This window comes from Sparus aurata, chromosome 22 (genome assembly GCF_900880675.1).
Source record: "Sparus aurata chromosome 22, fSpaAur1.1, whole genome shotgun sequence".
Classification (NCBI taxonomy): Eukaryota; Metazoa; Chordata; class Actinopteri; order Spariformes; family Sparidae; genus Sparus; species Sparus aurata.
Genome location: NC_044208.1, coordinates 29925614 through 29952893, shown reverse-complemented (window position 1 = coordinate 29952893; position 27280 = coordinate 29925614). Strand labels below are relative to the sequence as shown.

General features: G+C 41.0%; 2 protein-coding genes across 2 annotated transcripts in view; both read right to left on the bottom strand.

Moving 5' to 3' along the window:
- The window catches only part of LOC115574089 (NACHT, LRR and PYD domains-containing protein 14-like), a 915401-nt gene that overhangs the window by 428880 nt on the left and 459241 nt on the right, over nt 1-27280 (bottom strand). The window lies entirely within an intron of this gene.
- Nucleotides 2457-6397, bottom strand: LOC115574119 (interferon-induced protein 44-like). The gene is made up of 6 exons (XM_030405374.1): nt 5614-6397; nt 5460-5493; nt 4992-5187; nt 4053-4199; nt 2836-3007; nt 2457-2656 (listed from the first exon to the last, which is right to left on the bottom strand). The coding sequence occupies exons 1-6, from the start codon at nt 5660-5662 to the stop codon at nt 2544-2546; spliced, it is 711 nt and encodes a 236-aa protein (XP_030261234.1). The 5' UTR covers nt 5663-6397; the 3' UTR covers nt 2457-2543.

Here is a 27280-nt window from a genome sequence, read left to right as displayed (position 1 = left end):
AAAACGACCTCCAACTCCTCCACTTTGCCATGTGGGTAATGTGGTCCCGGCTATCCTCATGAACCTTCAGCAAGTGGCTTGCATTGTTCCAGTCCTTTAGTCCTTCCTTATTAAGTCTGTATTCTTTTGGAGAAAACATTTAGCAGCAGAAGCAGTGCAAGCTATCATTTCTGTTTGAGTACATCAGCCAGCTTCTTTTGATTTTTTCAACATTGACTAAAACTGTTACAAAAGTCATGTTGACACTCTCCCATCTTTGTTTTTGGAAAATGTAACTGCTTTTTATTTGAACTGGTCCTCTGTGAACTAGTCAGAAGAGATGTCCAGTCAGCAGGTCTGTTGGTGCCTTTAGTCCTGATGCTGTGTCACTGGACTGGTGAAATATTTTAAAACTGCATCTGAAGAGAGAAGAGAAGTATATGTGACCACTGCATGTTACATTTTATTAAAAAGTGGACCAAAAAAACCCAAAACAGATGCTTTAAACAGTTGCTATACGTAAGACTAATAATGAACATGTGCCGAGATTCATTCAGTTTGTCATTGCAATACAATTAAGTCTAATCAGAGTACAAGTGCAGTGTATATCTATATCTACATATATATTCATTCGCCTATGAATGATATGGGAAAGCTAAGATGTGGAGTATTAACAGTAATACACTTTAACACTGATGTAAACGTTAACAAACATAAACTGTGACACAATAAACCAAAAGCTTACATCTACCCTGTTACAAAGGGGATGGAAAACTAATAGCATTTTAACTGACATACAAGCAGGAAAGACACCTGTAAAACAACACCTGAACAGGCCCAACGTTAACTTTCCAAACGTCCCTGATGAATTTAAGGTGGAGCAACATTAATGTTACCACACGTCAACTCAGCTATTTACTGATTATTAAACAATGCTGCTTTTGTCCGAAGTAAACTAGCAAGCTAACAAGCTAACTACAACGGTAACTATGATTACAACTACTATTAATTTCCTTTCTCTTCATCACACTTTACTGTACCTCCATCTTCTTCATGTCTTCCTCTACTTTCCTTCTTTTCCTTCACTGGGTGCCATATCGTTTCAGTCTTTTGGACCTTGTGGTTCCGCTACAGTTTCAGTAAATCTCTCTCTTGGTCTTGGGGTCTCGGTCCGGTCAGAGGACAGGTAGTGAGTGCACCGTTTGGAGTGATAGAGGTTCGATTACTTTTCCTGTGACCTATGTGACGTAATTTCAACACTCTTCTACTCGTACCCAAAAACTTGAATTCGTGTTCACAGTGAGGACTTCGTAGTTGTAGAAATTAGAGTCGTGCTCACAAGACTTTGCACTCACAGCTTTTAGATTCATACTCACATAAAAACAGTCCTAACCCAAACAATTTCTCAGACCTGTGTATATGACAGTAGAATTTTGTGTACAACATTTTTATTTGCAGACAAAAGTTTAACATTACGAATACGAATGTTAGAATCACGCACACGTCTTTTTGACAGCGATCTTACTTCATACAAGGTGCGCCCCTTGCTGTGGGTCGGCTGTGCGACATGTTAATTAAAATCTAAACTAAAGCTAAAAACAAAAGGCATGATACTCAAATGATAAAGATTTGTTAAAAAAAGACTTCAGTTGACAACATGGTGTCTTTGGTGATTGATGCAGTTCTGCCTCCTTTTTGTCCTCCTCTTGTAGAAAATAAAGAGTTAAAATTTGGTGAAGAAGTCTCAGTGAGAACAACAGGTGCATCAGTGTCCAACCATGTCTCTGTAAGGAGAATGCTGTCTAAGTTGTTTTCTAAAATTACATTGTTTATGATAAATGATTTTTTTTAAAAGAGAGCGCACCTCTTTCCAAAGGAATGTTAAAAAACACAGTTTGATCTTTAAACAGTCCTACGTGTAATTTGTCTGTGTGAAATTCTGGTTTTGATTGTGTGGATGTTGTTCTGTGCTTCAGGGGCAACTGAACGGGGCCTGTGTATAGTATAGGAGGGGGAGGGTGAAGGTGAGTGAGGGGCAGTATGTGCATATGGATCAGTAGTGAGTCAGGAGGTGGGTGTGGTAGGCTTATTCCAAAACTTATATGATGATTGGACCTGTGGTTACAGAGTTATGGCCAATTTATTGTAAGCCTCACCCTTAATACGGATATTTAGATTGATAATGAGGCTGTATACCAAATTTGGAGTCAGTTGCCCTGAGCTCTTCTAATGATGTCATATCCATGCGACCTTGTCTTCTACAATTGTGTAAGGACACTTCACACCATCCACTCAGACCTGATGTTAGTATATTGATAGTGGAAACAAGCATCACTTAGCACTTCTTTGCCGACTCTTTCTTGAAATTTGCTCCCCCACTCAGCGTCTCCACACCCCCTCCGTTCATCTCGCCAAACTCCCCCCTTCATTCACTCATCCTACCAGCTTCTCTCCCTTTCTATCAACCCTCACCCGTCCCTCCTAGTATCCAACACATGTCATTACGTGTAATAAATTCCTGTTTTCATTCCATACAGCCTTTGGCGTGGTCTTTCTTAGTGAAATCATAAACATACCACCCTCTTCAGGTACTGGACCTTGTAGACAGTCTTTAAGTCTTCTGAAATTTCAGGACAGACGTAATCAATTTTGGTGAAAATGGCCACTTGAGGAATCTCTGCAGAATAACAGAATAAAACAAACGATTAGTGACATAAACACAGCTGCTGTTTCTCTCATCATGAAGCTACAAACAGCCACAGGAAGTGACTGTTGGATACTAACGAGCACCACATCAGGATCATAGACAGCACGATCGATTAAAAACACAGAAAAAAAAAGGATTCCTGTTCTCACCCAGATCGCTGGCTTCTCTCTTGATCTCCTGAATCTTCTGCACAATTTCATCCCTCATCACAGACACTGTGTTGGCACAAATGACCAGAACCAGAACGTGAACTCTGTCATTGGTACTTGGGTTTTTGTTGTAGAATGGATCATCCTCTGACAGCTTAGATGCAGGATTGAACTGGAAAACAAATTGAAATCTGATTAAAAGGACAGTTGTAAAATGTATCAGTGAGTATTCAACTGAAACAGGGTTTCTGCAGGTTTGTACAAGTCAAATTTAAGACTTTAAGACCCTTTTAAGGCAATATTGAACTAAATTTAAGACCTACATGAAGTACAAGATAATAATGCCATTAACAGAGCAGCTCAAACAATGAAGAATTGAGTGAATGAGTGTGTCAGGGTTATTATAGTTTTAACATTTTCATTAGTTTTTATTTTAATTCAGTTTTTCAGTTTGTTTTTTTTATTTCAGTTTAGTTTCAATTAGTTTAACAAGTGATTTAAGAAGTTTAGTTTTTATCTGGGAATTTCATTTTAGTTAGCTATAATAGAGCTGGTGTGTGCGCACACATGCACACACACCCCCTTGGTGTTCAAAATCCAAAGCACCTCCGCTTTCAACATCGGAGTTGAGTTGGTTTGAATGTCGCACAGTTCGGGTTGAGCAGAACTGGATGAACTTGGACCAGGAACTGGCGACAAAGGCATACAGAAGTGTGTGATAGTGTGACTTCACTGGAGACTTTTAGAAGCTAACTAATGCTTTTCTGATTTTAAGTGTGACACCAGCGCTGTCCACTGAGTGTGGCCAAGTTGAGGGTCCTCTGGCAGATTCCGCTGTCAAAGTCTTTCCGGAAATGGTGACGTGTAAGCCAGTAAATTCTTACCGCGCTGTTGGCAAAATGCCACTTATGATCGTGATACTCCTGAACAACACACGGAGCTGACTGTGAATCACACCAAGACATTTCCTCAAAACAAAAAAGGCGATGACAGAAGTGGAAAATTAACATACATATTTAAGACCGAACTAAATGTAATTTAGGACCTATATGCAAAATATGGACATATTTAAGATATTTTAAGGCCTAAAATTGAGATTGTCAAATTTAAGACTTTTTAAGACTCTGCAAAAACCCTGTGAAAGGATTGATACACATTTAAATTCAGTCAACTGATAGTTTCAATATGTAAAAAAAATAAAAAGGATCAAGCTGTACCTTGTAACCGTCCCTCATGTGTCCCCTCAGAACCAGTTTGACGTCGTCCACAAGGACTCCGTCTCTTATTTCCAGGCCCATGATGTCGCTGAAGACAAAAGGATAAAAGGACTGTCCGCCTTCTTTTGGGATCTTATATGTTGTGAACTGTAATGATCAAATGGAGAAGAGTTCAGTTAATATGATCAATATAGAGCAACAACAGACACATCAATACTCAGATTTAGTAACTGTAATTTGAATGAATGAATGAATGAATGAATGAATGAATGAATGAATGAATGAATGAATGAATGAATGCTTTATTTCAAACATGTGAAAAATATATTACACTTGAAGCACTAGTCATTAAAACCCTTTGTATGTTTGAAAAGGAGTAGGAAGAAGCATTAGCTTATTAATTCCTACCCCTTCTCCACTTAGTACCTAGTACTATAGGTTATCTTACTTCCTGTGTATCCTGTTTTTTATTTATTTTTTTATTTTATTTTATTTTTTTATACTCTCAACAAAAACAATCACCAACAAACAACACAATAACCGCTTGTGTAAAAATAAAATAAATGACAAGTATGGCAAAATGTGAGAACCCTAGTGTTTGTCATACCCCTCTTCTGCCCTGTACCTTGTAAATACCATCTGTTTGTACCGCTGTTTGAATTTGCTCATGGTTGGTTGGTTTGTATTTTATATAGCAGCTTTGGATTCATCAGTTTGGTTTAGTTTGTTTGTATTCTGTGAATTTTAACTTTTCAAACTGACAGAATGAAAACTCCGAAATTTCTGTAACTCAGTAGAGAGCTCAACATTGACCTCAAGGAGGAAAAAACAAAAGACAGCAAATAAATCTCAGACTTAAAGAGACCGGAGTGTCTGTCCGACAATTTTACATGACATGATGTGTGTTTCCTTATCAGCACAATCAAAGGTTCTTCCTACCTGTCTGGTGAAAGATCTAAAAGAGGTGAAATCCACCAAAGCCTGTGAACACATTCTGCCTCGTAAGACACTCTGGACTGAGTTGATGAAACTGGACTTTCCAGCTCCAACCGGTCCATAAAGAAGAATCCTGATCTGATGTCTGTCAGTCGGAGGTTTGTAGTCCTTCACATGCTGCAGAGCGCTCTGATTGTCTCTGTTCATGGAGAGAAACATGCAGCACATCAACATCACAGACAACACATGCAGATTATTGAACAGGTATATTTAACACATGGAGAACAGTTGTCAAATAGTATTCTCTCAAAATACTTTTTAGTTCATTATTTGAGCTCTGAAATTTTGTGTTTACACATTTTCTGTTTGATTCCCAGATGTCACAAAACTGTGAAGTTTATCAGGACATCATCTCATGAAGACGTGATCAGTAATCAATCACTACAAGTTAACTTGTGCTGACACACTCACCCCCAGTGAATCGTCCTCCACGGTTCACTGAGAACTGAAAAATACATGAAACATGTTCAGAAAACACAAAAGATCATAAAAACATACAGTCATCATGAAACAATGTGAGATTTTTCAATCAATAAGAACTATTTTTTATTTTAAATAAACTCACGTGGAGGAGGTTTGGACTCTTCTGACCCCATCACTGGAGAAGAACACATCAACGTTTACAGTGAAACTCTGAGCTCATGTCTGCATGAAAGTGAAATAACTGGACACTTTGGGAGAAAAGATGTAAATAAACGATGAGAAACATCAGAAGTTAAACTTGGAACCCACAAAATGAAATTATAAGCTTTGTGATTATTCATTCAAAAGAAATTGCACATACCAATATCTGCAGTAAGCATTTACAAATGTTTGAGTTGAATAAATGGACATGATGAACTTAAAGGAGATTTAAAAGATATTTGCTTGAGATTTGTTCCTGTCAACATCTGAAACATCACAGTGTGTTCTGGTATTTTTCGGATCTTTCCTGACAATGTTTCATAATTTTTAACAGAGTTAGAGTGACAGATTTCATTACCACTGCTAACATCAACGCTAACGAATTAATTAAAGTTCAGTCTCTTCCCTGTTAGCAGAAGTGTTGATTGTTTTCTGTGTTCGCCTGTCTGACAAAGACACTACAGACCAGATCTGCTCTCGTCCTTTTGTTCTGACCTCGGGTCCACAACTTCATTGTTACGACAGTAAAATTATATATTTCAACAAAAGAAAATAAGACAGAAAATAGAATCTGTCCTGTTTTAAACACCTGTCGCAGTCATGGGAGTTCACATTTCTGAGTTTGCGACCTGCTCCTGAACGCACCATGAAGCGCACCAACGCACTTTAATGTTCCAAGCGATGAAGACGCGACAGTCAGAACAAACACAGACAGGAAGTCAGTGTTAACAACCGCACAGTACTCGGCTCGGTTCTGTTCGGCTCGGTTCGGTTCGGCTCGGCGGATAAACACACATTAGTTTGATGTCAAACTGAGTTTTTCTAAACTCCAACATTGATCTATGACGCAGTTCAAACAGGATCATGGTTTACTTTCGTTTTCATCGAGCTCTTTCTCTCTGGATCCGAACCGGTTTCTGGTTCTGCCGTTTAATCCTGATGTCTCAGCACAAACTCACACACGTAGAAGAACTGTGTTTACTGCTAACTGCTATATGAGCTAACACACCGAACACGTACCGTGCTGCTGCAGACCATCAGTGAAAGTGAAAGTAGCTGACCAAGGAGGAAGTTCAGCTTCCTTATATGGTCCGAGGAGGGGCAGCAGCTGATATACTGAACACAAACATAAACACAATACTTTTGTTTTTGCTCCCATTTTTCATGAGCTGAACTCAAAGATCTAAAACTTTTTAAATATACACAAAACAAGCAATTTCTCTCAAATATTGTTCACAAAATGGATTATCTCAGCAAAGTGCTCACTGACACAGATTTAGACCTGTGTCAGTGAGCACTTCTGCTTTGCTGAGATAATCCATCCCACCTCACAGGTGTGGCATATCAAGATGCTGATTAGACGGCATGATTATTGCACAGGTGTGCCTCAGACTGGCCACAATAACAGGCCACTCTGAAATGTTCAGTTTTATCACACAGCACAGCCACAGATGTTGCAAGTTTTGAGGGAGCGTGTAATTGGCATGCTGTCTGCAGGAATGTCCACCAGAGCTGTTGCCCGTGAATTGAATGTTCATTTCTCTACCATAAGCCGTCTCCAAAGGCGTTTCAGACAATTTGGCAGTACATCCAACCGGCCTCACAACCGCAGACCAGGTGTAACCACACGAGCCCAGGACCTCCACATCCAGCATGTTCACCTCCAAGATGGTCTGAGACCAGCCACCCATCAGCTGCTGCAACAATCGGTCTGCATAACCAAAGAATTTCTGCACAGATTGTCAGAAACCGTTTCAGGGAAGCTCATCTGCCGCTCGTCATCCTCATCGGGGTCTCGACCTGACTGCAGTTCGTCGTCGTAACAGACTTGAGTGGGCAAATGCTCACATTCAATCGCATCTAGCACGTTGGAGAGGTGTTCTCTTCACGGATGAATAGTAAAAGATATATATATGACAGGCACACATGCATTTCACTATGTACTATGTACATATGCACAGTTTATTCACTATATGTACAATAAAATATACATGGTCTATATACAACCAGTATCACTATAGACCAGTGATACGTCTTTTATTCATGTATTTGGAACGTAGAATAATAATTGGTACAATAAAAGTCTTATCAGTCGTCTGTAAACTGTTTCGGACTCAAATTATCAAACCACCTCAGCAGGAAACATGTATGGTGTAAAAATGAGACAGCAGCCATTTGAATGTGGTCAACAAGCAGCTGTTTGTTGTACCCTGATACTGATGACGTCACTCATCAAACTGGTGGACAGAAATGGTACTTCAGCTGTAATGATGTGGTCCAGCCTGTGGGAGGCGCTGTGAAGATGTGATGAGCAGAAAAGTCCTCGACTGAGGCTGAAGAGGTGGAGCTCCACAGACTGACACGAGTGAACAGACTCTGCCACAGAGATGTTTATTCTGTTATTTAGTGATAGAAACACAAAGTCAGTCAGTCACAGTCAAAGGTTTAAAAAGCATGAAAATGCCTCAAATTATATAATTATTTATCCACACGCTCCTTTAGATCTCTGAATTTCAACCGAAGCATCCAATAATGTCAGATTTTTTGGTAATGTAATACAATTTGCACTTAACTTCTCCAATAATGTGATAAATCGTCCTGACTGATTTCATAATTAATATTTTTATTACATTTTAAGGCAGATCATGTGTATTAATTATATCTGATGGTGTAATGCTGTGGACAGGTGACAAAATAATCAATACAAATGTTATAACAATATCTGTCTGGACATTATTTTACAATATTTGTGAGGTTTTTGCATCACTGGCTTTTATTCAGTGATGCAAAAACGCAGGGTGCTCGAGGGTTCATGGGAGTTTGCCCAACCAGTTCACATGTGTTTTGTGGACTTGGAGAAAGCATTCGACCGTGTCCCTCGTGGCATTCTGTGGGAGGTGCTCCGGGAGTACGGGGTCGGATGCCCTTTGCTCAGGTCTGTACGGTCCCTGTACTGCCGGAGCAGGAGCTTGGTTCGCATTGCCGGCAGTAAGTCAGACCTGTTCCCAGTACATGTTGGACTCCGGCAGGGCTGCCCTTTGTCACCGGTTCTGTTCATTATTTTTATGGACAGAATTTCTAGGTGCAGCCACGGGCCGGAGGGGATCTGGTTCGGGAGCCACTGGATCTCATCTCTGCTTTTCGTGGATGATGTGGTCTTGTTGGCTCCTTCGAGCCAGGACCTCCAGCATGTCCTGGGGCGGTTTGCAGCCAAGTGTGAAGCGGCTGGAATGAGAATCAGCACCTCCAAATCCGAGGCCATGGTTCTAGACCGGAAAAAGGTGGCCTGCTCCCTCCAGGTGGGAGGAGAGTTCCTGCCTCAAGTGGAGAGTTTAAGTATCTTGGGGTCTTGTTCACGAGTGAGGGAAGGATGGAGCGTGAGATTGACAGACGGATCGGTGCAGTGGCCGCAGTAATGCGGTCGTTGTATCGGTCTGTCGTGGTAAAGAGAGAGCTGAGCCGAAAGGCAAAGCTCTCGATTTGCCGGTCAATCTACGTTCCGACCCTCACCTATGGCCATGAACTTTGGGTCATGACTGAAAGAATAAGATCCCGGATACAAGCGGCCGAAATGAGCTTCCTCCGCAGGGTGGCAGGGCGCTCCCTTAGAGATAGGGTGAAGAGCTCTGTCACCCGGGAGGAGCTCAGAGTAGAGCCGCTGCTCCTCCACATCGAGAGGAGCCAGCTGAGGTGGCTCGGGCAGCAGGTACTGCTGACTTTTTCGGATGCCCCCAGGACACGCTGGTGTGACTATCTCACTCAGCTGGCCTGGGAACGCCTTGGGATCCTCCCGGAAGAGCTGGAGGCAGTATCCGGGGAGAGGGAAGTCTGGGTGTCCCTGCTCAGGCAGCTGCCCCCGCGACCCGGCCCCGGATAAGCGGACGAAAATGGATGGATGGATGGATGGATGGCTTTTATTACATTATCAGGAAATTATATGCAGAAATTATATGAGTGAGAATAAGTCCCTTGTCTAAGTGCAGATGAGAGTTGGTCAAAACACCAAGGTCGACACAGTATTATTTTCTAGAAGTTCTTTATTGCTCGCAAGCAACAGTCTCACATCATCAGCGGATAGATGGTGGCTGAAGAGAGGCGTCTCTCATCATCCTTTATAATAGTAATACCCAAATCACACAATTGTAGCAGCCACAAGGTGACATGTGAACTCACTTAAAAAATAAGAATCCACCTTCTCCACATACAAATTAGGTTTAACATAAACTCAGCACACACATACATTCCACAGTTTGTGTGTCATCCATCAACCATTGTCAGAACACACATACACAGAAGAGTTTACACAGAAACCCTTCAGGACGAACTCCTTTACCAAGTTACTATTAAGGTTAGTTTTCACAGCCTTATACCACATATGTTCAGCAAATATATAACTGTCACTAGACAGAAACCATACAGGAGGAGTTTTCACCCGAGATACATAAAACTATTTGTTAAGTTTTGTATGCAAGAATAATATACAAGAGAATTTCCTTCACAAAACCTTCCCCAGTCTGTTGTCCGCTTTTAGGTCCTGCAAAAACACTCAACAACTGTCACAGCCAACCAAATATATTTATATATACAATATATTTCAAAGTTTCTGCCAACCACAGATCCGTTGAGGTTAGTAAAAGTCAAAATGACATTTCTACCAAACGTGCCACATCAAGGTTATGTGTTTATTACCTGACTTTAACATCACGGGTCGATCGCAGTTAGAGTCAGTCAAAGCAGGTGTTTAAATCCAAACCATGTTTTTCTAACCCTGACCAAGTAGTTTTTGTGCCTCAACCTAAGCAGAGCATAAACACTTTTGTGACAAAAGAGAAATAGAAGAAGAAAAAAAGAAGTGTTCAGTTTGAACTTATCTGTGGTTTTGCAGAAACGTTCTGAGCCAACATTTATTCTGGAGTTTAGGTCGAACAGTAGGTCGAGGTTTCCATCAGCTTGTAAAGAACATGTTCATCCTGTCAGTCTTCAGTTCCAATGATTCCTACAGCTCGGTCCAGCTACTGTCACAAAACCACTTCGTTAAAAAAACATTCATGAAGTTTGGTTCAGTAATACATTTATTATATGTCTTCTGAAAATGTGACCAAATCTGCTGGATCAAAAATATACATACAGAAACTTCAACGATCAGTTTGGGTGATTATTGAAAGTTGTGTGAATCAAATGTTCTTTATAGCATCTTAACTTCTTCTGAGTGATTCTGATCGACTTTTCCGGGCCCATTTTAGGGCTTGTTTGATACGATCATTAGTATTAGAATTTGTAAATTACAAAGAAATTTAATATTTGTCTTTATTTTGGCAAACAGTTGTTGAATAAGTGCAAAATATAACTGTGAATGTGATCTTAACCGGTTAAAGTCATTTTCATTCCAGCTCGACTTTAAATCTGATTGATCTACAGCAAACTGAGTTCCTGATTGTTTAACTTTACTGCAGTTCAATCAGCCATGTTTAATATCACAGTTTAACTAAAGCACATACAAACCGATAACCATGGATAAGAGTAATGAAGTCATGCACAATCTTGTGTTAAAGATGCTGCAGGTTAATGTCACTGATTATTATTTGACATCATTTATGCTGTTATTAAGCCCATGTTCCTGAATTTTCAGACTGACTCCTCTTAAAGTTGATGTGGTCTCTTCCAGCAGTGAGGATGTGTTTCATGGCGCTCAGGATCAGTGAGTCGATGTCGCTGTTGAGGTCGATTTCTTCATGGTAGTTCTTCACAGGGAAGATGCTCTTCATGGGGATCCCCACTGCTCCACTGAACTGCTCCATCTGTGTAAAATAAAACATGTCTTTGTTCAAATTTATATATCTAGTGTTCACTTATGCGATTGGTTAACCGATCCGATCGGCCAACATCTGGTCCGTGTGACTCATTTTCAGCTGTTATTCCGTCTCTTTGCAATTCATTAAATTAATGTTTTAACATACCTTTTCCTTCATGTACTTGACCTTGTAGACATTCTTTAAATCATCCATGATTTCAGGACAGACTTCATCAATTTTGGTGATAATGGCCACTTGAGGAATATCTGTAGGAGAACAGGAAACTGTAACTGACATGAATTCAAAAGGAGCCGGAGAACAAAGTCTAGAGCACAAAGCTGAAGCTCTTCAGTGAATATTGATTCACAGGATGAACTGGCACAGAGTGATGAAAACACAGAACACCAGAGGGAGTGATCATTGATCACAGAGGCAGGAAGTAACTCAAAACATGACATGTGGACTGAACCTTCAAAATAAAACAGGAAACAGACCAAAAGCACAACCCCTGGACTAAAGCACTATATGAGTATGATTTTATCAAGCAGTGTGATCTGTGACCTCTGTAGACAAAAACCAACAGACGTCTGTTCTCACCCAGATCACTGGCTTCCATCCTGATGTCCCGAATCTTCTGCACAGTTTTGTCATTCATTTGAGAAACTGTGCTTGCAGGAATGACACAGACCAGAACGTGCACTTTGTCATCGTCAGATGGGGAACTGTTATAGAACTGATCATCCTCTGACAACCTCGATTCAGGATTGAACTGAAAAACACATTTTAAAACAAAGCTGAATGAAAGCTGCATTATGCATGAAATAAAACATCAGAATAATCACATCAACTAATCTTGTGTAAAAACATTGTGCAAATGTACCCTGTAACCGTCCATCACACGTCCCTTCAGAGCCAGTTTGATGTCATCCACATGGACTCCTTTGATTGGCTCCAGGCCCATGATGTCATTGAAGACAAACGGGTAGAAGGACTGTGGGTCTTCTCTCTGGATCTTGTAGGTTGTGTACTGTAAATATCATATGAAGAACAGACAAACAGACAAACATTACCGAGCTGGTTCACAGTAAACTATATTACATTAGTTCTCTTTCCAGCAGATGTATCATAAGCAACTGGAGTTGTTTCAGTTTCTTGAAGACATTTCACCTCTCATTCAAGAGGTTTCTTCAGTTCTATCTGTGGGTTTGCAGGCTTTTAAAGGAGTCATCACCTGGTTTTTTACATATCCAGTCCCTCTTGGATCGCTTTGGATCAATTCTTAAAACATATTAGAAAAAAAAAAATGTAAAAAAATCAAACATCGAGCTTGTTCTGACACTTTTTCATACCGCAACTTTCTCACGCGAGATCATGCGCGAGGTTTTGACCGGTCCGGATGTGCATTGTATTAATATGTAATGAGGTGCGCGTTGATTGGCCGCAGGAAGGACAGAGCCGGAATGGGGGGCGAGCCTGCATGCACACAGACTCCACAACATAAACAGCCCCCTGTCATGGCGCACACACTAAATGACGAACCTTACGGAATTCAGGCATTTATGTACGAGTCGGAGTCGGAAACCGAACGGGAGAGTGAAGAGGCAGAGACGGTGGAAGAGACACGTTTACAGCAGGACGTCTCTGAATGGTAAATTCTTTTTTTTTCCTTCTTACTTTTCAAACTCGTGTTTTACATGTAAGACCTGAGTTTTAATGCTGGCGGTGACGATGTATGGCGTGAAAATGACAGAGAAATAAGCAGATTCGGCGTGCTCACTCTGGCTGAGGACGGCTGTGAGCCGATGCTTAATATGCAAGTAGCCTCCTGTGGTAACGTCACCACAGGAGCAGAGTCAAAATCTCCTGCTTTAGGAACGCGCACTACTGTGCGCTATTCCTGTTCGGAAAAAGAGCCAAAGCGAAAAAAATGAGCCACTTTCAGACTCCAGCTTTTCAGGCAAGTTTCAACAGAGGTCCAACACCAATATGCAGGATTTAACGAGAGAAATTGCGATTTCCAGGTGATGACTCCTTTAAAATCTGTGTGGGAGTGTCCTTACAGAGTTGTTAAGGACATGTGTGAGCTTTGAGTTTCAACCACTCATGGGTCGTTGACCCAACTGGCCTTCATGTTGGTAGTTAGGTGAGCCCAGGTGTGAATGGTTGTTCAGCTGTCTGGGGAGGGAACTCAGTATTGCATGGTAGGTGGGTGATACATGATGTCTTAGACCACCTCCTCTGTTCAAAGACAGTCATTCCAATTTGACACCGATGGATTTTTTTTTACTCCTCTTTCAAACCATCCGTCTTCTCTGGACAAGATGTTCAAACTGTTGTCCACAAATTAATGTTTTTTCTCCTTCAGATGTGAGTGGACAGCAGAGTCTGGACCTGAGGAGTCGGCTCTCCTGTGTTGTGCCATTTCTTTATGGAGTTTGGAATTTGTTGTTACAATGTATAAAATCTGTGCAGTCCTGCTGCATTGAACAGCATAAACTGGATTACTCTGTTTATTCCTGGGTGTTTTGTCCTAGTGGGTAATGACAGTCAAACAGCAAGTACTGATCTGTGTGTACGTTTTCTGTATACATCAATGTTGATGCTTCTGTCCTCTTCAAAGTGCACAGTACACTGAATGAAACGTAACCAAGAAACTGAAACAAGTTCCAGTTATACGGAACTTAGAAGTACCATGACCTGGGTGACTGAGAACCGTCATCAGCATTCATTGATTTAGTTCTTTATTTCTATAGATTTGAACTATTTGAATGATGAAGCATAAACTGCTTCGCTTTGCAACAATGAGTTGTTTTATTCAAGAAAAATAATTAAAATCCATGTGTCTGCGTAATTTTTGTCAACATTTACTTTATCAGAAAGTCTTATTAATGTTGTAGATGGCTGATTTTGTGTACAGAGGAGCATTTTTAGCAACCAATCATTCTACAGTTTCCTGTGTTAGCCAATAATGTGTTTGTACTTTCTGGTCAAATGCAGCTTAATAATAAAAATAATAATAATAATAATAATAAAAGACCCTTTTATTGTAAAGCTTGTATATGACATAACTAAATTAGGATGTTTTATTTAAGCAAAACAATCACAAGTTCTTCATACCTTTTTTGTGAAACTGTCATAACCGATGTTATCCTCCAAAGCCTGCGTGTACATTCTGCCTCGTAAGACACTCTGGACAGAGTTGATAAAACTGGATTTTCCAGCTCCAGCTGGTCCATGAAGAAGAATCCTGATCTGCTGACCTTCAACATGAGGTTTGTAGTTCTTCACAAACTGCAGAACGCTCTGTTTCTCTCTGCTCAGGGAGGGAAACATTACATTAAGTTTCAAGCTAAAGTGGCTGAGTTTCCATTTTCTGTTTGATGCCCAGATGTCAGATGTTTTAGGATGTTGTATTCACTGAACAAGGAAACAGGTAAAATTGCAATGTAAAAGTTTTATTTTTAAAAATGTCCCACTGAAGCTGCAGAAACACTCACCCCCAATTTATTTCCCTCCAAGGGTTGCTGAGAACTGACAAAGACATGATACATGTTCAGAAAACACAATTTTATAAAAACATTTATCATGAAATAAGGTGTAATTTTCCAGGTATAAAACTACAGTTTGTTTTCGTAACTTACGTGGAGAGGTGGTTTGGACGCACGAGATTTGGAGTGTCCTTCTCCCATGGCTGAAGAATAACACAGTAAAACTCTTTTTAAGAAAAGAACAGTTAAAGACACAATGTGTAAAATCTGTCCACCTGTCAACGTTTGTGTCAAACACAAAGGGGGCAGCATATCACCAGAGTAACTGCTAACTGCTGCTCACTACACTCTTAAGTTTCGCTATCTATGGCTTTAGAGACAAGCTGCTTTAAACGTGGTAGCTTAGTTAGTCAAACAGCTGGTGACCTTCCAAGTTGACTATAATCTACCAGGAGTCAGCTCTGGGGGACTGGAGAATCTTCATCCCAGTGAGGACGTCTGGACATTCTCCTGACTGTGTGAAACATGTCCCTAAGTTTTTCTTTTTCAAATTATTGTATGTTTTTCTCTATTCTGTTAATTTAGAAGCCACCAACATTTTGAAATTATAAGCGCCATTAAATATTAAACTATAGCTTGCATTAAGGCCCATGAGCCACAGCTGTTTACACACTTATTTAATCCACTAATTTTGATCACTGTTCATTGTGATTCAAAGGTTCCCTTGCAGTTTATTATTCTGACAGCACAAACCCTCAGACATGAGATTGTAAATGTAAATGATAAACTCGATCCTTAAAATATAATCACTTTTGACTTTTTCTCAGGAGTAAACTGATGAATCGGGACTGACTGACATTCTATCAATATCTCATATTATATTAACAATAAAATACAGAAAAACTAACAATCTGCACAATTAACCAAATTGTGAACGTTGACGTTAGTTTTTTAATGAGCAATTTTTTCGATTATTTTCTGTGAATAATGAATCAGAAATTAATTTTCCTCTTTTGGAGTTTACTTAAAGGCAAAAGTGTACAATGCTTCATCAAAGTTTTCTGCTCTAAGTTCAGTTAAACACCTGCCAGAGTGTTTTTTGCTCTCCAGCAGCTCATCAGACGACTACATGTAGATTCAAACGTGAATCACAAGTTGTTCTGGATCAGATCTCACAGGGACCTGGTTTGATGAAGAGCAGTTTGACTGAACCTTAAACCTGAACCTCCAACGAGGATGACTCAATGTTCTGAACAAAACAGGAATAAACACAGTTTTAATTCAATTCAAACTTTATTTCAGACTTAAAAAATGCTCCACAATGACAAAAAAAGAGTAAAAAACACAGAAAAGACATAAAAGATAAAACCACAACAATTCATCATTTAAATAAAAGAAACGGCTCATCAGTCAGTCATCATCTGAGCCTGATGAGAGCTGAGAGCAGCTCCTCCTGGCTGTTTAGTAACACATTAAACTGTATCAGCTGTCTCTGAGAGGACAGAAGCCTCCTCACACTGTCCTCATGTACAGATGAGCTGTATACATAGCCAGTCTTAACATAGAGGCATAGGTAGGCGGTTGCTTGGGGCCCCTCCACCAGCGGTCGTAGGGGGGGGGCCCCCCACCAACCTCCAGGAAAAAAAAAAAAAAAAAGGAAAATAAGAAATGTATCATCTACACACTTCAAAAACGTGGCAATTTTTATTAATATGTAATTCATTCTTTAGAAAAACGTTTAAGTATTAGTTAAACTGTCAAATTCATGGGTATCTGTCCCACAGACACCCCCTACTTTCACAATGAAATGGACTAGTCTGTGACGGACTGCAAAAGATTAACACAAACAAAAAACACTCCAGTCCAGTTGGTGGCGGTAATGCACCGTTTGCCAACCGCCAATAAACAACACAGAAGGAGGAGAAGAAGAAGTAGAAGATGTAAACAAACAGACAAGGAGTAAAAGCTAAAATGAAACGAAACTACCCGAGAGGTTCGAATAAACGGAAAAAGGAAAAAGACGCGGAGAAATATATAGCAAAGCTTACAAACTATTTTACTACTGCTGTTACTGGGGATACAGTCAACAACGTCCAAACGGTTGGATATGCCGGCGCCGCAACAGCAGCAGCAGCAGCAGCAGCTAACGTTAGCTGTGTCTGGCGTTGACACAGACAAGGTGGAGGAGTTGTCCAGTGATGGCCATTTTGACAGCGATGATGACAATGGTGGGGTTCTGGTGAGTCAACCTAGTTCTGCCAGTTATAGCCCTAGCTGTGCTAATCCTGCTGCCACCAACCAAAGCACTCTAGACTTACTAACAGGTGACCCGGCTCTCTGGCCTAGGAAGCTCACGGTTGAGGAGCGATGTTCCAGTGTTCGCAAAGGTCCCATACAAATTAGTGTGGAATTCCCCAAAAATCGAGAGGGTCAGAGATTTACTACACTGCATAAAAAGTGGGATTTTCGTCAGTATGCGGCACTGTAGATTGACGTGGAATTTCAGGTTTGCGACTGCACGCGGCAATTTGCAGGCAACACCGAAAACTGCCGTGAATTGTCGGAAACTGACGTGTGCCTTGCTTGGCAGTTGTCCCCCAATGACCCCCCTCCCCCTGATTCTAGGGGAGATTTTAACATGTAAATGAAAATGCTGTGAGCTATACAAATGCAAATCAGGGTAGCAGGGGGAGTTTTACCCCAGGTGACCTTTTTCTAAAAGGTGTTAACTTCATTTTAAGAAAGTCTCTGGTATAAATTGATGAGGCTCAGTATTGCCTACTTATAGACCCTTATATTTTCGCTTGAATTGATTTATTTAATGAAAGTATGCTAGATTAATTACTGTGTATTTCATTAGCAATGGCCAATGTTATGTAAAAAAGGTTATTTATTCTTGTTTTCTCTCTCTCTCTCTCTCTCTCCTGGGAACAAGTTAAAGATAAAACGCCAGTTGTTAAGAAGTTAAAATTTGCATAAAATATTTTGAGATAACTAAGATATTAAAATGTATAAGTATTTGTATAATATCATGGGTTCTGAATGTTTTAAAAGAAGATGAAAAGTAATTCTTATTACGTGTGAGAGTTCATGACCTCTAAGAATTTTTACACTTCCGGGTAGACCGGAGCGTGAGTGACGAGGAAGAAGGAGCGGAGAGTTAATGGCGTCGAGCAGCTGACAGTGGACTGTGTGTGTCGTCAGTGTCGTGTTTTATCACTAACAGACTGTGAACTGTTGTCGGACGACGTGCTGTGAGTGTGTGAGTTGGACTCTCCATCGCAGTCAAAGTGTTTGTGTTTTATTGGACACGAAGCAAGTTCGGCTAAGCTAGCTAGCAGGAGCTAGGCTAGCGGCCCGGCCATTGTCGAGAGGAGGCCTGCGCTGACGGGAGGAGATTTGCCGCGTCGCCACGAAGAGTGTCGCCGATGGACGGAGCTTCGCTGCCGCAGAGGGACACGGAGGTTTATCGCTGCCAGCATTTTGTTTTGACAGACTAACCTCGCCTCACAACAAGGCCGCGACCTCCTATTAGCTTGGAGCCACGTCTGCAAGTCCAGATTTACACGATGCCAATAATGACGCCATCGTGTGTAAGTAACTGTTACTGTTTTCTCCCTAGTTTAATTTTACTGTGACTTACGTTTCTTTATTCATACCAGTCTTTTTCATTGTTTTCCAGCTGCCTGTAAGACATTATTACATTAGATCCGTTTTTGGTCAATGTGACTATTATTCTATAAAATAATAGATGTGTTGTATCCATACGCAGTGCATCGCGCAGTACTGATCGTCTTTATTGATTGTTTTTACAGCTGCTGGAAGCGAGACAGAGTGCTAGCTGAGGATGAGGTGGACCTTTGGAAGTGCGCCGCCATAGACCTGATGTCTGAGGAGGAAGACGGCACAAGATGGCGGGTGTCTGGATAGATTGTGCGACCTCCGTCCTTTCGCAGCCGGGAGCTCACCGAGCTCTGCGCCACACTGCAGTCACATGAGAGGCGATTCCGAAGTACAGCGCAGCACCACAGACGTCTGCAGAAACAGACACTTCGCGGTGCTGTAGGATTTTGGGCTTCTCAGGAGCTTCCCGTTTGTTGTGTGGGCAGATTATGCTTTGTACATAGTTGTGGTGTGATTGTGTTTGTGCTAATAAAGCTCTTTCTTTGAATAAACAACACCTTCCTGGCAAATGTTCCTTTCCTCATTTAATTAATTCATGTCTTTGATGATATCAATAATATATATATACATAATTTGTATTTTTATTTATTCTTACTGGGGTTTACATTTATAATGGCCCAGGGTGACCAATCACGAGTGATTTTGCTTGTTTATTAGTAGTGGTTTCATCCAATACTGAGTGAGGATATTCAAGCCAGCCCACACATTCTCTGGCAAGGTGTGGTTTCGCTGCTATTCATATGCAAATTGAAGGTCATGGTTCGTTTCCGTCAGTATGTGGCACAGACGAACGCAGGCTGTAAATTGACGTTAACTGCCGAAAATTAGGAAGATTTCCGGGCGTTTACAGGGACGAAAATCCCACTTTTCATGCAGTGTAGTAATAGCTACTACATCCAAATGAAAAACCGGGAGAAGATTAATAGGACGTGGCTTATCTACAGTGAATCAGGGGACTGTGTTATGTGCTTTTGTTGCCGACTTTTAGAAATAAACAGTGCTGGTTAACCTGGAATTTTTGCAAGGACAGTTGTTTTCTTATTCTCCATCATGGGTGACTATTAGCTTGTGTACTATTAGCTCGTCTTCGTTCTCTGTCTTCATTTTGGAGTAAAGAAGTGTATGCAGGGTTTAGGGCCCCCATACATACCTTCGCCTTGGGCCCCCAAATTGCTAAATCCGGCAAAGGCTGTATACAAACTGCAGCTGTACAGGAAGCTCTAAATAATTAATATTTACACTGACAGAACTCAAAATAAACCTGTGAAGCTTGAATAAAATGACACCAAAAAAGAGCTTATAGGTTATTCCATCAAACACAGCAGGAACAGCATTCAGTTTTATAAGTCTAAAGTTATGATATTGTTCAGTTTAACAGCTGTGTTCTTAATGACTGTATAGGACTATGCACTCTGAAACCAGTAGAAGACAAAGAGGCAACAAAGTTAATGAATGGCATCATTAATATAATCTGACCTGACTAACATGTTAGAAAAGTCATGACATCATATACAAACTGCTGCTAATGTTGCAGATTACACAGGTTGTCAGGTTATTTTTCATCATGACATACAGCCTGTTTATTCTTCGTTGAAATGTGTCAGTCTGTCGTTACTCTTCTTTAAGTTGATGTAGTCATCTCCACAATGAATGATCTCTGTCAGGGCGCTCAGGATCAGCGAGTCAACAACACTGTTGAGGTTTCTTTCTTTATGGTAGTTCTTCACAGGGAAGATGCAGTTCTCTGGAATTCCCAATTTTGCACTGAACTTCTCCATCTGTGTTAAAAAAAACAAAACAAAAAAAACAAAAAAACTTGTGTTCAGCTTGCAGCTCAGAACAGTAAAATCATTTGATCTTACACCATCCATCGGATCAGTTGGACCAATACTGACCTCTTTAAAGGTAAGAAAAACAGATTTTAGAGTCTCATTCTTGACTCGTCAATTACTGACCTCCTAGGATTGTAGGAAGGGTCGACCACCATCCCACAGCATCAGTATTTGATGAGTAGGGAATAAAACTCAAATGTCAACTTTTCTTACAAATATCACCTTTAAGTAGATCAGTTATTGGCCAGAGATCAGTTAAAAGGAAGGTAGTGGTAGGACTATACTATGAAACACTGGGCTCTATCTTAACGATCTGAAACGCAAGTATCAAACGCAAAGCGCAAGTAGCTTTGTGGGCGGATCTCAGGCGCTGTTGCTATTATGCCGGCAGGATAAATGACTCTTGCGCCCGACGCAAATCTAAAATGTGTTGGTCTGAAGTAGCTACATTAGTCATAGGTGTGGTTTGGGCGTAACGTGCAATAAACCAATCAGAGCGTCATCTCATATTCCCTTTAAAAGCAGACGCGCTTGTTCCATGGCGCATTGCCATTATAATGGCGAATTTGCCAGGCGCACGCCAGGAGCGGTTCACAGCCGAGGAGACCGACGTTCTCGTCAGGGCTGTAAAAGACCGAGAAGTGGCCTTATATGGGGATGGGAGAAACCCATCCAAATTAATATGGTTAAACGGGCGTGGGAGGAAATTGCCACAATTGTTTCTCCAGCTGGCATCCCCAGGACATCGCACCGGGCCTCGGGAGCACTGCACACGGGCCGAGCAGTGCGCAAGGGCCAGCTGATGAGGGAGCAGTGCAAACACCAAGGTGCAGAGGATCCAGACCCACTACACGCGGTGGCAGCAGTGTCAGACCGGACCGCACTGTCCGGGATGCGGCAAGGTATTAATGCCCGTCTTGACCGGGTGGCGATGTTGCTGCGGCCTCTCAGGCGCATCGCCTCAAGTCTCCAAACGCACCACCTGCTCCTGTTGTGCCCCTTCCTCCTTCCTCCTCCTCCCCCAACTCCATCTCCGTCCACCCGCTCCACTAGGAGCACATCACGCATTGCCACTCCCGGACCCTCACGGCTACGGCGGGCGCGTCGCATATCAGAGGGAAAAAGAATTGGTTCTTCTGTTTAAATCTTTTCAACTTTTTTTTTTTTGTATGGTTTGCAAAAATGGGAACTGCTTCCTTGTAGATGAGAGAAGCAAAGTGTATGCACGTTAAGCACGCGCTACATTATGGCCAAGCATGCGCCCTTAAAATAGCATCTGAATAAGCGCCACTGACTTCAGACTAGGTTTTTCCTGGTCTGTTGCGGAATTGTTTTCTGAAACAGCAAAACAGCACCAGTGAACGTTTGCGCCGGAACACTTTTCGCTGAACCGCCCCGGGAGCGCAAAGTCATTCCCTAATTTAAGGACGCGCGTCTGTGGAGGGGAAATTCCAAAGTGCGTCGAATGCAAAATAGAAATTATACAAGCGCTAGTGTACAAAGTCAATTTATGAGAGGAAGGTTTGAACATGATGAGAAGTGAACACGGTTGAATTTAAACAATAATATACCAAACATGATTTTAATATTGCACTAGCTTTCCCATCAGTATTTTTCTATACCTTATTCACCTAAACTTAAAGGGTTAGGGTGCTTATAGTAACTGTCGTTGCATTGTGTGACATTGTGACTGTTTTCCTTTTAGGGTGTTCAGAGCTGGGACAGACAGCTGAGAGACACTGAAGTCAGGGGGCGGGTTGCGGGTATTGATAAACATAATGACTGCTCAACGCTGTTTGCCTCTGATTCATGTCTTCATGTCACTCCTAACTTCAGGTTAGTTTTATGTTAGATATTCCGCAGATATTCACTTGGGTCCAGCCCGACTTTACTGAGGTTCACCCAGTGTCAGCAGCAGGAGGACGGTTGGGAATAATGGCGTTAGAATAAACGGCGTTACTAACGGTAACGGGTAATCTAACTAATTACTATTTCCATCGTTACAACGCTATTACCGTTACCAACTATCAAATGTGGTGCGTTACAAACTGAAGCTGATCATTGAAGCTGTTGTCACCAACTCGGCTCTCAGCTAGCAGAGCTGCAGAGCTGTTTTTTTTTCCTCCGGTGAGGGAGGAGGGAGGGGCGGGACAACCGCATAAGTGATGATGATTGGCTCACTAACGTTGAGTGAGAGTTCTTAAGCCAATCGGTGGCAATGTTCGGTGTACACACAAGCCACACACGCACACAGCAGCCTTACACACACAAACTAGCAGAGGTGAGCTGCAGCAATGGCGAGTCCGAAGGGAAAGTTAACGTTTTCAAAGTGGAAGTACAGACACTACTTTAATCTCCTTTGTCCACGTCCGTTGTAAGCAACTCTGATCTAATGAAGCATCTCTCAGCAGCACACGCTTCTACAAAACTAACACTGGCCAAAAACTGTGTTGCTGACGCTGCTGATGATGATAGCAGGCCAGGTGTGGCTAACGTGAGCTCCGCTAACAGCTTCACAAGAACTTGTGACACAGACTGAACTGAATGCAATGATAGACAGGTATGTTGTTGAGAACTTGCTCCTGTTACCAACAGCTGACTCAGACTCCTTCAGAGCTTCACTGGCAAAATATCGGGGAGAACAGGAGCCGGTCCGCCATACAGAGAGACATTTTCTAAATACATATGTAGATGCCGAGTAGCTAAAATGAATGCTGAGCTCAAAAGGGGGAATAATTAAAAGGAACGCAATAGTTACTTTTCCTGGTAACTAATTACTTTTATAGTGGAGTAATTCCGTTACTAACTCAGTTACTTTTTGGGAGAAATAGAAGTAACTAGTAACTACAACTAATTACTTTATAAAAGTGACATGCCCAACACTGCCTCCCAGAGCCTCGCACTGAATCGCTGGAAACTGATTTAGGGGCCGTCATTGAATTACTTAGCATAAATATATTAATACAAAATAACTCCAGTTTTTTCAATATCTTCCATGTCATGTGACCCAGTAGCAAATTGTATTAGTAAACTAGACGAATGAGACACAGCTCTTTGTATTGTACTTTAGTGCTTCCTCTATTTTATATGAATATTAATATGCAGAAATTGTGATTTTTTTCTCAAAAGCTTCCAGGTCATGTGGCCCACTGGCCTCTGAAACAGATTCTGTTTCCATAAAAAATCTATAATAATAAAGAAAATAATGGTAAAAAAGTTCTCTAATGTTGAAGAGGTTAACATGTTTTCAACTTCTACACTATTTTGTCTCATGTGTTAGATTCTGCTTCTGAAATTCTGAAATGAATTATTATTTTTTTTTTAAATCTCACCAGTAGTCACCATTTAAAGGGTTATTTTTTCAAAATTTTCTTACGGGGGGCATGCCCCCGAACCCCCCTAGTGTTGCTAGGTTACCAACTTAGAGCACTGCTGCTAGGGGAAACACTGTGTTCTTTTGGAAAGAAAACTATTTCTTTCTTAGCTGAAGCCGACAACGGGACAAAATAAATGTAAAGAGAGACATAGTGGAGCCGTATATTTTCCTGCTTTTCTGTCCTTTGCCAATCACACCTATGATTAACAAATCTGTCAGGTTTATGATATGTGTCCCCCCCAGTGTTAAACTCATTCCTACGCCCCTGCTAAAAAGAAAATTTTTGAACAACTCACGTTAGCTATTGCTTTTTCCGCTAGCTGCCATTATGGCAGCTGAGAAGTGAGAATGCAACGTAACATGGAGGACAGTTAAGGTGGAACTACTCTCTTCGGGCAACAACTATCCACTCGATGACTCACGTGATTTTTCTGGCTTTTGATTTAAGTGTTGTTTCTTATATGCAGGGTTCTTACACATTTTTCAAGGTCAAATTCAAGCACTTTTCAAGCACTTTTAAGGGTCATTTACAAGATTTTCCAGCACCTTATCGCTGGGATAAAATACATATCTACAGGAATATATACACTCATGATTACTTTTTTTTACTTTTTATCACAGTTATGTACATTGTATTATGCTGTAAACATCTAAAATGATGTTTCATGATAGCAAAAACTTTAGAAATTAAAGGAGAACACAAAGTTTTTTATCCAAAAAAAAGGAAGCCACTTGGTGTTCTTCAGGTACACTTGCAGCGAGACAGAGAGACCTGAGAGCACCCTGTAATTTTCTTTTTTGACATACACTTTTATAAGCTTTTCGCTTATTTTATCAAAGTTTATTAATATCAAACGTGTCATCAGTCCAAATTGCTTCAAATTCACCTTCTCCTCAGCCATCCTTCTCTATTGCTACCAGGCTGCATGTGTGATGACACACACACACACACACACACACGCACACACTTATTTTAATTCTCCTTGTAATAAGAAAACTATCCAGTCTGATCCCAATGTTGCCAAGACACAGAGTTATAATGTCAAGCACTTTCAAGCACTTAAACTAAAATCCAAGCACTTTTCAGACCTTGAAAACACAACATTGAAATTCAAGCACTTTCAAGGAATTCAAGCACCCGTACGAACCCTGTATATGAGGCTCCTTTTTCAACTTCTAGGCTAATATTGTTTTTTGCTAATGACAAAACAACAAATTATCCTGCATTTATATGGAACTAAGCTTTAGGAGCGTTCCACCTTAACTGTCCTCCAGGTTACGTCACATTCTGAGATCGACGATTCTCCACTGGCAGGACGGCGGCGAGCGGAACTAGCTACTGCTAACGTGAGTGGAAAGGGATTCACATCAGAGCCAGGTTGAAATGGCACAACTGTTATCTTCTTGGCAAAAATAGTACATCTCTCTATAAAAGCTCTCTGTCTGTGTGTTCCTCAAATATCTCTGCAGATCAGGATCAGACTGACCTGAGATTTTCAACATGGCTGCTGCGTGGTTTAAGGGTTTGGGCACGCGCTGGTGCGTCCAAATCACGTGACCAATTCAAGATGACCTAGCAGGAAGACACAGCCTCGGTGAGTCTCAGTTCCGACGTAAGTGTTGGTGCGGCCTTTAAACTATATACCAGTATTTAAATCGTGTTGATAGGCCAAGTAAAACCGGACTTATGATAAATAATGTCCACCACGCTTTTTTGCTAACATTGCCTTCATGTTTGGAAGTGTTTGCAAGCAAAAAAAACCTGTGCCACTCCCTTTCCTATTGGTGGAAAAAGGCACCACCCCAACCAATCACAAAATAATATGGCAAAACACGTGATTTGGTTGCTTAGGAACAGGGGGAAGTTGTGGGAGGTACAGTGACACAGACAGAGATAGCACGTTTTGAGAGTTGAGAGATTTGTGACATTTAGCATGTTTAGAGTGTATAGTTAGTGTGTTCTGTAGTGTTTGGTGTAGTGTAGGGCTGGGCGATATGGCCTAAAAATTGAATCTCCAATTTTTTCACACCAAACTCGATTGACGATTTTAATCGATTTTCTTTTTCTTCTCAAGAACAAACTTCAAATTACAAAGAAATTATTAAAAGCATTGCTTTTATTTTGATTCTATGATTTACAACAAATTTGCCCTGCCATTGTAAACAGTGCAGCTTCAAACTCACTTGAAAAAATATATAAAAGTGCATCCTTTTGAAAAGACTGTGTCCCTTTATGATAAAAAGCTCTTGTAAACATATTTAACATGTCAGATTGCTTGCTATTATTAAAACAGATCAGTTTCCATATTGGTATTGATAAAGTGTTAATATAACTTTCATTAGATACTTTATTTTGCGGAAGGTGCCTTTATTTACAAAAATGTATTTTGTATCACTGAAGATATGTAATCTAAATTAAACATCTGCATGCACTGCATAGTAAACATCACATGTTGGTAGATGTACAGGACATCAGGTGTGTGCTCGCTGTCTGTTTTACACTGCTGTCTGCTTCCTCTGGCTTGAGACATCAGGCCCAGTTGTGGCTTCGTAAGACAAACCTGGGGTCGAACATTTTGAGCGTGTGGATGAACCTCTGGCGTTTCCACAGTAAATACGAGCAGCAGGTCTTTAATGATATGCAACGCGACTGCATCTGTAACAGCTGTCCACCGGGACCCTTTCTTCTCATACGGGACACAATGATTAAATGATGCCACTAATGTTGGTGGGTGTTTGTGGGCTGCCGCGGTCTGTGCATCTCGTAGTGAACAACAAGTGTCCCACTGTGATCCAGGCGTCTGTTTGAGATGCTGAAATAAATGGTTCGGTCCGCTGCCTTTAGTTACAAAAGACTTTGAACAAACTTTGCAGCGGACGGTGGTTTGTTTGAGGTCCGACGCTACAAAAACAAGTTGCTGACAAGACAGTGCCTTTTTAGGAACGAACTCTTTGCTCACTGCATGTTGTGTTTGCTTCTTTGTGGAAAGTTAATGCGGGGGGAGGGCGGAGCTACGGTGGCCGGGAGGTGCAAACCAAAATTACAAAATGTGAAACACTTTTACGAAGCTTGAGACAAATTTACATTTTGGAAAACATTTCTACATATCATAAAACAAAATTACATTACCGAAACAAATTAACATGATACAAAACACTTTTACAAACGCCGAGACAAATTTACAAGTGGTGAAACACTTTTACAAGTCCCAAAACAAATTTACAAATAACATCAACCGGAAAGGGAATGTACCAACTCCGGGGTTGAACTGGAAGTGATAACCCGGCAGCGGCCAATTCGAGTTGTTGTTGTTGTTGATGGAGTTCATGGTGAGCTCAAGATGGACAGCCATCGAGTGAGGTTTTGCCCGTTTTGTGGACAACATATTTAACGCGGTTTTGTTCTTCGTGTGGTCGGTCTTTAAAGTTTTTAAGG

Bases quoted from the DNA above. Each gene is read 5' to 3' on its own strand.
- LOC115574119 (XM_030405374.1), bottom strand. From the start codon at position 5,662: ATGTGTTCTTCTCCAGTGATGGGGTCAGAAGAGTCCAAACCTCCTCCA. The intron at 4,200-4,991 runs GTAGGAAGAACC...TGATCATTACAG, and splicing joins TTAGATCTTTCACCAGACAG to TTCACAACATATAAGATCCC. The intron at 3,008-4,052 runs GTACAGCTTGAT...TTTGTTTTCCAG, and splicing joins ACATGAGGGACGGTTACAAG to TTCAATCCTGCATCTAAGCT.